A 13,180-nucleotide genomic window follows, 5' to 3' on the forward strand; every position below is an offset into this window, starting at 1 on the left:
AACTGCAGAAACATGTTGTGTCCCGTATCAAGGAAACCTGTCAGTTGTACAGCATCACATCAGCATGTGCTGCAATGTACCAACACCTGGAGCTGCAGCATGAACTTTCAAGAAAAGTGCCAGGAGTCACTGGACAAAGCACACAGTGGGAAGGCTGAAGAAGAGAAAGTGCCATTAATAGCAATCACCTTCCCACCATCTTGTCTCCTCCATAGCCTCCCCAGGGCAAAGGCCAGAAAGCTTTGCTGTGATGGAGCTGCTGTTGCTTCACGTAATTCAGGTGCTACCAAGATCCCCTGTTTCAATGGCAAAAGGGACACTGAACAACATAAAAACCTATCTATACCAGTCTGATCCAGCCCTTGAAAAAAGATAGATCAATGTCAGACTCCGAGCAAAAAGCCTCACTCCTCTCATGGACCCTATTAAATCCAGACAAGTCCAGCTATCCCAACCTGAAGCTGCACCCGGCAGGAGACTTCCCTCAGAAGTCCAACACTGTGGCTGGGGAAAGTTTTCCCACACAGATTTTCCCATCAGAAAGTGAAGCTGTTAGACATTTTCCAACAACAAAACTTCACCACTCAAGGGGAAATTAAAACATACAAAGATTGCTTCAACGTGTAATATTTGACTGAGCACTTGAATTTTTCTTACACAACATCCACTGGTGATTTTTTCCTCCCTTCAATTTTTTACTTCCCCCCCTGCATTAAACTAGAATGGGAGATTCTCCCAGGGCAAGGTTCCATCGGACATAAAAAATAAATTTCAAAAACCTACCAGCTTTCCCCAACATCATTGTTTAAATCAGGTTTATGTGGTTTTACACAACACTTTATAGACTCGGAGAGAGACGTGTTTCCCTGACAAAGCATCAACAATCCAAACCACTGAAGCATGGGAAAACTGTGCAAGAGTGAGAACTGGGGAAGGTCTTCGGTGAGCAGAGTCCCCACTCATGTAAGCGTGGTAGCTCTGAACAAAGATCTGCAGGCTAATAGATATGTAAGACAAATGACATGTGGTTCTCATTGCAGCTCATGCTTGGGGAAGGGGGTACCTTGGAAGAGATCCAGCTGGGATAGGTTTATCCCATTACTCTCCTATAATTTTCTGCCTTTGACAAAGGCAGAAAACCCTTTGACAGTTGCTGTAGTTTAACATCACACCCCCTGCAGCCCCAGGCCTGTCTGACAGCGCAGCGGACAAAGGCACCTCCCCCCGGGAGGAAATCCGCACCATATGGGAGCCCCATGCTAGGCACGGGGCTGGTGCCCGGCCCTGGCACCTCCGACACGGAAATCCACAGGGTCCGTGCCTTTTCCCAGTCCCCAGCCCAAATAAGCAGCGCTAACAGAAGCCGTCCTCCACGGCAGCACAACTCACGCAGACGAGGTATTAGCAAGGGAGGATGGAAAGAGGTAGAGACAGGATGGACGAGCCCCGAATATTAAATCTCAAGTCACCATTTAAGGGAATGACAGGGGAAAAAAAAAAAAAAAAAAAAAAAAAAAAAAAAAAAAAAAAAAAAAAAAAGGTGAAATTCAAGAACAACTGGAATCGGGTTAAGCCACTCTCTTGCTTTATACAGTGCAGCTCATTCATCTGAACAGCTGTTTCACCTCTAGAGAAATACCCAGAGAAAACAGAGGGGAGGGGGAGAAGCCTAAATTGTTTGCTCTACTGAAGCAGTAAGATACCGTAAATCAAACCTGATTTATATTACGTTTATAAGAAATTGGGCTGGGGTGGGGGGAGAGGAGACGAGTGGGAGGTTTGGTTTTAAACAGCTACTTGGAAGTTGCAGCTCTTGAAGAGAGATCTGTAATTAAGGGCTTTCCTTTGTTGAGCTGAACAAGTTTCCCCTCGCAGCCGAGGGCTATAACAGTTCCCTCTGCCGGCATCCCCGGTGTCCCGGCTCAGGAGGTTTTCCTGCTCCGGCTGCGCACTGCGCAGGGACGCGCAGCCCCGGCGAAGCCCCTTCCCCTCCCCGACGGGCTGGGCGCGGCAGGGGAGACTTTGCGGGTGTCATTTACCCAAGCTCAGCACCTCGATTCCCCGGCCGCTCCCTGCCCCAGGAGGCGGGCACCGCTGCGGGCAGGTAGGGAGCGTCCCGCACCCCACTGAGGATGCGGGCAGCCCAACCCGGCTGGCCGAGGGGCAGCAGCCCAGCACGCCCCGCACCCTCCGAGGGAGCGCTGCCCGCGGCTTTGCCGTGCCCGTTTGTCCCCCCGGAGCCACCGGCGGGGCGCAGCCTCCCCGCCCGGAGGCGGACCCGCTCTTACTCACCGGCGACTGGCGAAGCCGCTGCCCGGCGAGCCGGAGCTCTGCTCTGGGTAGTTGTGCTGCAGGGTTGATGCTGGGAATTGATAGAGGAAGCCAGTGCCCAGCGCGCATCCATGCAGGCAGCAGCACCAGGACAAGAAAAGAGCGAGCTGCATTTTTGCAAGAACGGGGTTTTCCTACGGCCTCCCCCTCTCCCTCTTACACCGCACGGCAGGCGCGGGGCCGCACCGTGTTCCCCCGGCCGGGGTCACGGCGGGTCCCGCGGCACGGAGGAGCCCCGGGAGAGGGGAGCACGGGGTGCCGGGCACACGGGGATGGCTTCTCCGCCTGCCAAAGGGAAGCCCCGACCCTCGGCAAGCCGAGCCCCGGCGGCGGCGGCTGCTGCCCGCGCAGGGGGTCCGGGGCCAGCGCGGCTCGATGCTCCCAGGGCGCACACTCAGCCCCGGATGCCTTTTCAAATTTGGCGAGGTTGGCCCGACTCCGTCAAAGGGGGCGTGGGGCTTCGGCGTTAACCCTTGCCGGGCCTGGCGGCAGACCCCGCTGCGGAGGGGTTCCGTCGGGGCAGGGCCCGGCCCGGGCAGAGGAGCCGCGCTCCCGCGGGACACGGAACGCGCGGGGCTGCGCCTCGGCCCGGGCACTGCCGGCAGCACCCCGCGGGCAGGGAGAGCCCAGGGACCCCCAGTCCCCACCCAAACCAAGGCATCACCGACACAAAGCATGTGTCTCCCCAGTTAACCGAGGGCCAGGTCGAAGGGAATGCACAGCTCAGCGGTGCAGCCCAAATACCCCAAGGCTGGTGCCCGCTGTTCACCGATAACGTCTGCTGCAGAAGTTACACAGATAAAATAGGAAATAAATAATTTTAAGACACTTCATTCACAAGGTAAGCAGTGAGAAAGTAATCTCTGCTTTCACCATGTGCCTCCTGCTCATTCTGGCATCATTCAGATGGGGACATAGGTTAGTGGTGAACATGACAGTGTGAGGCTGACTGTTGTATTCAATGATCTTAGAGACCTCTTCCAACCTTCAAGAGTCTATGATTCACACACAAGCTCTCCGTTTGCCACCACTTCCCACAGGCCCCCTTGGTTTATCACCCAGCATGGCCCTGAGCTTGAAGAATTGCACGGTGACCCTAGGCAGGAGTAACATTTTTGCAGTTGTAGAAAGATGTGGGTATTTTGCAAAGGTAACACCCCAAGAAGGAAGGCAGCAACAAGGCTCCCTCCCTGTACAGCAGCTATATCTGTGTTTAAAACCCTTGTACATCTCCCATTTGGCAATAGTGTCACAACCCCATTTGCTGGCTCAGTGTCCCCTTCCCAGTTCCAGGGGAACCTGGGCTGTTGGCAGCTCACTGGCTGGGTAAGCAAGTTCTCTGCACCAAACACCTCAAGGAAGGATATAATTTTTAAGATGACACAACTGTCTTTCTAAATTTTTACCCTCAGATCCTGCAAGCTCTCAACACCCCCTCTGCGCCTTCACTGTGCAGTCAGCCCAAGACAGCCCAGATGTACCACTGAAAGCAGGTCTCTTGCTGGGGTATTCTAGGGGCCCAGGGCCTCCCCGTGGGGCTCTGCAAAGGCAGAGACCCTCTTCCCTCGAGGGCAATACAATCCCTGCGAGATGCTGCAGCTGAAAAATGTTCCCTAGCAGACACAGGGAAGATCCAGTATCTTGTATCTGGCATTTGCCCCCAGCCACAGGTGAGCAGCTACCCCTTCCCCCACGGTGCCCACCTCCAGAGCCTGCACACAGAGATAAATAGCCCCTGGCTGGAGCCTGTAACCAGACAAGTTTAGACTGCAAATGAGGCACCAGGTTTTTAAACAGCCGCTGTCATTAATCACTGAAGCAAATCACACAAGGAGGCAGAGATGCAGTTTGCAGTGCAGCTCAGCACAGCCCCAGAGCTGGGGCAGGCAGTGGACCAGCACTCTCTGAGCCCAAACGGACTTAAAAGTTCTGTTCCAGCAACACTGGACTGCCAAGCCCACTCAGAAACCGACACTATTTATTTACAAAAAGCCCTCAATGCATGAAGCTGGGACACAACAGGGCCCTCTGTCCCTAGCCCTGGCTCAGGGCAGCCTGAGCACTCTTCCCTTTATACTCTTCCCTTTATACTTCCCTCACCTCCAGAAAGAGAAACATTTTCCTTTCCCTTCTCTCACCCCCAAGAAAGCACACAACTCCCAGAAATTCACCCTAGAATATTCACACTTTGAAACATGCTGCTCAGAGTCAGTCCTCAGGAAACCTCTGCTCAGCCTGACAGGGTAACAAGAGACCTACTCTCTGCTGCTCCCTCTAAGCTGGACTACCAATCACTCCAAATTCAGCCTTCACCTAGGAAAGGAGTCTCAGGAACAGCAAAACACTGAGCAGTTCTCTAAGACCCCCCTTCCCCCGAATCTGGGTGCTCATCCTCAGCTCTGTGTGCACCAAGTGGGTGCAGCTGGACCCCCAGCAGTTTGTTGCAGCACCAGACTGAGTGTTGAGGGCAGGGTTCAGCCTTTTGTCCCAATCACACCTCCCTCCCCTGACAGGCTCAGATAGATCATTTATCAATATTTAACAACACTGAACAGCACCAGTGGTTTTCTGACCCATTCTCCTGGACTGGCTTAGACTCTCCAGAAGCTCTTTGTAGTCTTCAAGTCTTAGCTTTCCAAAAACATTTTATTTTCGGCTGCATGGAAAATTTGCTGCTTCAGCCTTCACTGATTTTGCAAGACCCTAGGAGATATTAAACACAGGTGATTAGACAAGACATGATTCTGGCAAATTATTAGAGACATCTGTAGGAAGCGAATGGTCTTCCTATTTCATGAACTGAGAGAATGGAGACCAGAGGTCAAATGACTTTGCTCAAGACTGAAAAGAGCTAAAGGCAGAGCCAGAAACAGAGCTCAGATCTCCAGACTCCCATTACTTCTGCTGTGTCCCTAATGCACACTTGCTTCTATTCTGTACGGCTGATTTAAAATGAAAATGAAGAATTGACTTCCAAGCTGTTTCTGGAAAGAGAGAAGAAAGGGTGATATTGTCTACTGTAAGGGGAGAATTAAAGATGACATTTCATTTTAGTCCTTTGGATATGCGTAATGTAATCAAACACAATAGCAGTAATAAATGAATTTTTTTTCTCCCCACGGTGCTTACGAGTGCAACATATTCTAACAATTTCTCAAAACTATGTTGATAAATTGGAAACACAGTGATGGAGGTAACAAAGACAGCCAACAAAAACATAATCCCTTCATTTATCAGAGGGACTGGCTTTGAGAAGAAAACCCTTGAAATCTGAACAGCCCTATTCTTATAAACCAGACGTGATATATTTAAAATAGAAAGCTACACTTTGTATGCCTGTTAATTAAAGATTTGCCCAGGCAAGCAGGGCTAAATAAATTATTTGAATGCATTTCACCAATTCAGTTCAAGATGGAAGGGGCAGATGCACACTGGAAAGCCACGATGCAGAGCAGCACGGGGGGAAATAAATAAAGAGGTAAGGGGCAGATTTTCATTTACCAGCCCTGTAAACTTTGCTGTCATAAAGAAGAAATCCTGGGAGGGCTGTCCCCCTGCACTCTGCTCACCTGCTATGCAAATGCCACCCTTATGGGTCATGTCAGAAGGATAATCCATTGAACATAAATCATGTGGGCACATGGAATGTGTTTCAGTTTCCCAGTCCATTGGGCAAACCGGAGGTTTAAGACATCAGAAACTGTTCTGAGAAAACATCTATAAATTTTTTACCCATACAAACCCCGCATGCAAGCCAACCAGTAAATGAAGCGGTGGAAAATACAGACAATAAAAGGAATAATCAAAGTTTAGTCTGATTTTTGTTCAGTTGAAAGGGAAAAACTGGAATGATACAGCAAAAGAGGGATCTGTGGCACAAAACGGTAGAAAAGCACTGTCATATCTGTAAGCAGGCTGCAGTTCCACAACCAAAATGCCACCTCAACATTTCAGCACCACTTAAGAGTATTACAAAAGTCAGTAATTAGCTGAAAAAGAAGAGTAACAATGTTGTTAGAATCATAGCAAACAAATTTGAAAGTCCAATCCCTAGGATGTTTCAAGTGCACTTTTCATGTGCATACTAAGAAGAGACCGAAGGAAAAGCAGCTTTGTTCTGGTTGATAAAACCTTGAGGAGCTTTAGAATTATGAAGCGTCCTTTTGAAGCTAGAATGAAATCATTGATAAGATCATCTAAACCCAAAAATAATTTAGATAAACCCCTTCTAGCCTCCCAAAATGCCTAGATCATTGTGATATACAAAGCATTCAAGAAACCTTGTAAAATTGAAAGAGATGGATAAGAGGTTAGAAACAGTAAGAGTTCAAGACCTCTATTATAAATTAAATTATAAGATTACTAAGGTTATTGTAACATGTCTATTACTGGGGAGTCAAACCAAACCTGAGCCAAACTGAAAATTTGATGGGACTGTGGAGGTTTTTCTTTTAAGCTAGTAGAGAGCTATTGTGTGGACATTTCTAACATTTTACCAGGAATAAATCAATCACAACTCAAAATGGAATAGAATTGAAAAAAGTCTGACTTACACAAGCAGTTTAGCATACAGCAACCATGAGAGACAGCGTTATTGTGTGAAGCACGAGAAACGAGTCAGAAGTCATGAGTGGCAAAATTCATTGACCATAGATGAGAACTTTGCCTGAGTGAAGCACTTGTGTGGGTATTATAAAGTAATACAAGGGATAAAATAACTCAGATTGATGCATAATTCAGCAGATGGAAAATGTGATGACTCAACTGATCAGCAAGACAATGCCTATGTCCGGTGGAATTATACATACTCTGAGCATTACTGTGTCCTGGGAAAAATGATTTATGTTACCTTTGATGTTGAGCACTGATCTGCACAGGCACAGGGAATTTGTGGACACACCCTTGATCCATCAGAATCATCAAGAATGCAGCAGGGCAGGGGGGCACACAGGTGTGATAAAGACAAGGCAGAAACAGCACCAAGGCTGTTGCACTCAGACCTGCCAGAGTAGAAACACATCCAGAAGTAGCCAGGAAGGATTGCAAAATTTACCTAATCCTTTTTCCTTCTCCCAGTAAGAAAGCAAGATCTGTTATACAGATTATTGTTGGCACAAGTTTTTCTGCCTTATTCTGAAAGACCTCAAAATAGAAAGTCTCTATGGTCATCTGAAAACAAATTTCAATGTTTGTACTCTTTTCTTGGTTGCTTTTCTTAGCATTCAACCTCATTCTGGTTTACTGTTATTTAAGCTTTTAATGGCTTACGTTTTTCATTATGGATGTAGAAAACTTCCTCCTCTCATTGAAGCAACTTTTTGTTCCTCAACATACTTCATTAAATGTTTTAAAAACATTCCTTGTCTTCTAGAAGCAAAACAATGGCAGTTTCCTCAGGTCATGTTAGACAATTCTGCTTCTTTTTGGTATTTTCCTCTGAATTTTCCAACTGGTCTACATCTATTTTATGGTATCCATGACTTATATTTTTGTGGAATACCACTGCCCTGCTGAGGATTTGCCTTTCTGACACCAGTACATCATTGTTAATCCATGTTCAGTTTGGGATTCTCTACCTTTTCCACAGGACTGCTAGCCTCACGTTGCCTCATCCTGCACTTGCTAGTTAAAATTATTCCTGCCAAAGCATAGTGCCCTGCAGTTCTCCTTAATGAGTTTCATCCAATTTTATTCAGATTATATCACAAATTTGTCAAGATCACTTGAAATTTTAATCCTGCCTTCCAGTACTCTTGCATTCAGTTCCAGCTTTGCCTCATCTACAGATTTAATAAGTATGCTCTCTCTTCCATCGCTGAGGTCACCAAAGAAAACACTGGGAGGTCTGTCTCCATGTCTGTATCCCCAAACCATGATCCTGTTCATTAACTGTTCATTAAACATCATTCCATCACTGAGGGCTGTCTGCTTGCTTGATGCTGTACAGAACATAAACACCGATATTATAAATTCTCCAGACCACAGAGAACCTTGAACTTCTACAACAGAACAAAGTACTTTGTTACATGCAATGGGAGCAGCTACCAGAGACTAGGCTGCAATTTTTATTGGAGTCACTGACTATAGGATATCCCAATTCGCTGGTTTCCCAATGCTTTGCTAATTTGAAAACCTGTCCCGAGTCACAGACTCTCTGAATCTCAGAGAAGGAAGGACTTCCATGACCAAAGAATGTCTCAGTTTCGTATTCTGGCCCTTAAATCCTCCGACTTCTTTTAATTTCCTCATGGACACAGGTTGCTTGTCTTGAGGAACCCAGCATGAGTGGAGTCTGAATTGCCCTTCTGTACTGGGCAAGTCATAAAGAGGGAGTGGGCTCACTCCCTTCCTCACAAAATATGCAAGTAAATGCACACAAAACATACCTAGGGAGTTATGGAAATAAGCACTCTCATCCCAGCTCCTGCACACCTGAGGCATTGTCACCTGCCCTGTGGAACCAAGGAGAAGAACCAGTGGGGATGCAAGTGGGGTGACTGGTGTTCTCTTTCATCCACTCAGCAAATCTCAATGTTCTAGCCATATTTTTACACTTTTTTTTTTTTTTTTTTTTTTTTTTAAATCTTCTAGTAACTTCCTCTGTGGGCCATGACAACAAGGACTAACCACAATAATCTGCTTTTCTTAGCTGGGCCCCTAGAAGTTGGCTTTGGTCCTTCAAAAATTTGTGGGCTGCAAGATGAAACTTGCTACACTTGGTCCCATTGTATATGGACCACCATGTCGACAGCAGGATTCTGCCCAGCTAAGAGCTGAAATTGCCTCCAGTATTTTCACCTTAGGTGTCTGCAGATCAGGTGGATTAACAGCAGCCATGTGCTTTCTCTTTCTTTCCTCCCCTGCCTTGTTCCACAAGCTGCTTACCTGTCAGCCTTTGTCTTCACACTGCAAACTTTTGTCAGTCAGTGCTTCCCTGCACCATCCTTGCCCATGCTGGACCTACCACACAGGCTGTAGGACCTTCCTTTTCCTCCTTGCTGCAGGTGTTTCCCAGAGCCTGCTCCAGCATGGCTTCCACTGCCTGTGTGTTACAGGCCAACAGTCACGATGCCACTGTCACTCTCCTATTCTCCTTACACTTCTATCTTCACCTTACCCTGCACATCCAGATTCACAGGACCCCTTTGATCATTGATATTACATATTTATTGGAGCATTCACATGAACCTCTTCCTTCTCTGTCTTCATTCTTTTCCCAAGATCTTATTTTCCAATTTAACTCTTCTTGTTTCTATAGACTTTGTCTGTTTCAATGTGATTAATTTCCTTTATTATTTTAAAATTATTTAAAATCACTGCAAGATCTCTTTTTAAACAAGGTAATACCAAAGCTCTTCAGTCTTGCTTTATAACTGAGAGCTGAAAGGCACAGTATTACTGTCATTTTCCTTGCTTTACTCCTTAATCATATCCTCCTTAGGTAGAGTGAGCAGTACTGAAAAGAGCACTCTCAACAAGAACTCACCAGTGGTTTAGGTAATACCAATAACACCTTTTTGATAGATATTCTGCTCTTACTGTAACACAGCCCAACATCCTGTTAAGTTGTTGGGGTCTATTTTTTTTTTTTTTTTTCCCTACAGCTGTGTGTTAGGCTGGGACCTCTGGGGATTATTTAAAGAGAATATTTTCCAGATTTATCAATTTACCTTTCTGAATATTTTGGTCTCCTCGTTCCAAGAGGAGCAATCATCCAAGCAAACGCCAGCACTGTTCAGTGGCACTGTCTTGCTCTTTAGCTGGCTTTCTACCCAATCTCCTCTCTTGAACCTGACAGATTCCTCCATGGAAGCAATAAAAAGGCAGCTAAGGTGCTAAATACGAAAGATTGCAGGCATTAAAGGATAAAGTCACTGCAAAGCAATAGGTTCCAAGTATTTCTTGGCTAAGCACAGGTACACTAATGCTAGCTTAGGTGTTCACAGTATACTCCATTGTCAGCAATGGATTCCACACCTAATGGGCTTGGTTTCCAAAATCCATCCCTCTTCCAAGGGCCTCGCTTCCACTTTTAAATGACCCAAGCTGGAGGTACTAAATTGTACTTTACAGATATCCAGCTCCACACACAGAACACAAATCTCTCTTACCACAAGAAATGCTCCTCATCTCACTGCTTTCTCTTCTGCCTAAGGGAGATCAACCTCTCTACAAATGCAAAACCAATCCCCAAAAAATCCTCTGGGACTACACTGGCTCACAGCCCCTCATGCCACAGGGTCTCAGGCAGGAAGGATAAACGGGCTGTCACTCTACACCCAGAAAGAATCTGGTTGAACTCCCTGACCTACCAGAGCCATCAGGAAATCTCTCTGAGTGCCTCCCTTTGTACCACAGGGTTCAGTGCTCTGTTATGTATCACGGCTGTTGTAAGGATAATAGGAATGGAATAAAAATGACATGGTATAAATAGTAACAACAATGAAAGAAGAGAAATAAAAATAAAAGAAGATGAGATGTAATCTAAAGAGAGATATAAATTGTTCTTTGGCAGAAAGGAAATTATAAAGTCTGCAAGATACTATGAAATGTTTAAACTGATTGTTGCCCAAAAAAAGAAATAAAAGATTTTGACCAGACTAAGGAGATTTTTGGTATGTGATGGAATGGTAGGACAAGACCATCAGCCTTGCTGGAAAGAAGTGTCTCCCAGCATTTTTTGGCTCAATTCAGAGTACTTAACTCCCAGATTGTTGTGAGAAACCCAGTGCAGTGCCCCAGTGTAGGGTGATGCCCTGTTCTGCATTGAAAACAGGTGTTCAGCTGGCTGCATTCTAGTGGAGCACAGGAGATTTGTCCCAGATTTTCTGGACATGATCTCTAGGTAATACTTGCCCTTGTTTTCAGATGTTCCAGTAAAATCAGATAATAATTGTTCATGTACTGAACCTTCCCTGCATGGACTGACAATAGATTTACAGAGCTGAGCTCTAGACTGGGCCGAGGGAGATCCTGGCCAGTGTCCACAGGAGCTGAATGGGCTTTGGTGCTGCAGTTCTGGAGCATTTCTGGGAACAACCACAGTTTGTTGGGAGTTGGACACTCCAGCTGCGGCTGTGACCTACAGAGGGCAGTCCCTGGCTGGGGATCAGGAGAACAACAGCCCTGATACCCCAACCACTCATTTCCTTAGTTTTGAAGCTGTGTTAGGTGCAGAACGACATTAACAAAACCCTTCCACTGTGTTTATTCATTGTAAATGGCTTTGAGATACAATTTCTTTGAAAGGTCCTAAACAATCAATCTCCATTGTCCTGTATATATTTGCAGAAGATAACAGCTTCATTAAAATATGGTGTGCTATTAACTGCAGTAAATATATAGCCTTAAACCTTAAAATGTAATGTAATTAAATAAGAAATATGAACCTAAGGAGGTTAAGTGCAATCAACCACTGACATACACATTTGATTTGAATTAAAAAACACACACAGAGGGAAATAAAGGGCCTCCGTATATACTTGGATAACAGGAAATCCCCTGGACATAAAAATAGTGAATTTAAGAATGGAGAATATAAAGGTCTAGTTCAAATTAAAGATTTTATGACTGAGGACTCCATTAAATCTTTGAGCGCTTACAGTTAAGAGTTTGGAATGCTTCCAGTCCAATTCTTTATGTTCTCACAAGTGACAGATTATACTTCTGAACTTCTATGGCAAAAGAAAGAAAGAGTGATTGTATTAATCCATCTAAATCTGCAGCTTGCTAATTAAGATGAAAACTATAACAATCTGTGTTTAGGTGAAGCACAGTATTTTTATAGCCCAGCTCAAGACAGCATCACTAGCCAAGCCAAAAGTAGAAGATTTAAGTTCTCAAATTATTGAAGAACAATAATGAACCACTTAATACTAAATGATCAACAATCTATATTAAATATGAACTCTTTTACAGTGCCCAGTCTACTTTGCTTTTTATATTTCCAAGACATTCTTTGTGGTGTTTAAAATACAGAGAACAACACAGTGCTTCAAGCCACACCTGCAGCAGTGGAAGGAGGTTCAGTTGCAGCAGGTCTACAGTGGCAGCTCCCTTTCAGAGGGCCAGTCTCACACATGGGTTTTTGTAGCCCAGAGATATTAAGGAGGGAATTTCAAATGAGGAGTTTGCAAGTGAGCCAAGCATTGGAAACTAATGCACTACTTTTACTAGGTTTTAAAGGGAATTGAGGCAAAATTATCAAGAAAGTTTAGGGTGTAGAGTTAAGGATTCATCACTGCATCCAGGTACCTAAGCAAAGGAGCAGGGATTTTTTTCCAGACTTCTCAAAACATACTAATTACTGGTATAAATCTGTTGTCACTAGTGGCATATTGCCAAGGGGTAATTGAGCCTTAAATGAAAATGAATGTGAGACATGTGAAAAGACAGCTGATTTGACCCAGGATGTTAGCAGAAACATAATGCCTGGAAGGATCGTGGGGTTAAGGAACTCCCGTGTTTGGCCATAAACTGCAAAGTAACACATAAGTCAAACCAGAGAATGAAACTGAGAGAAAACAAAATCTTCCTGTCAGTAGGCTCTCCTCTCCTACAGGGTACATGGCAGTCCCTCTAAAGACACTTTGCATTGCTTTGCTTTCTTTCTATGAAGTCATTGAGGGTCTGGCCTTGAGTGAATAACCAGAGCAGACAACATTAATAAATGCCGTCTCTTCCCAGACCAACACGGGTGGCAAACACCACAGCTGCCACTGAGAAACAAAGCTGACTTTGAAATTCTGCATTCAAAACAAAAAGCATACGGCTCTAATAGAAAAGGATCCAAGAGCCCTTGTGAATTAAAAATAACAATTATCCTGTGATTGCCTTCTTTCAGTACTTT

General features: G+C 45.2%; 1 protein-coding gene across 4 annotated transcripts in view; it reads right to left on the minus strand.

Annotated features, from left to right (window-relative positions):
* Positions 1-2,583, minus strand: part of COL26A1 (collagen type XXVI alpha 1 chain) — a 168,089-nt gene extending 165,506 nt beyond the window's left edge. For all 4 annotated transcript variants that reach the window (XM_040082619.2, XM_040082621.2, XM_040082620.2 and 1 more), the window contains exon 1: positions 2,293-2,583. In XM_040082619.2, coding sequence (XP_039938553.1) covers positions 2,293-2,444 — 152 coding nt within the window. In that variant the 5' untranslated portion in view covers positions 2,445-2,583. The remainder of the gene's footprint in view (positions 1-2,292) is intronic.
* Positions 2,584-13,180: the final 10,597 nt, after the last annotated feature.

Source organism: Hirundo rustica, chromosome 19 (genome assembly GCF_015227805.2).
Source record: "Hirundo rustica isolate bHirRus1 chromosome 19, bHirRus1.pri.v3, whole genome shotgun sequence".
In the NCBI taxonomy this organism is placed as follows: domain Eukaryota; kingdom Metazoa; phylum Chordata; class Aves; order Passeriformes; family Hirundinidae; genus Hirundo; species Hirundo rustica.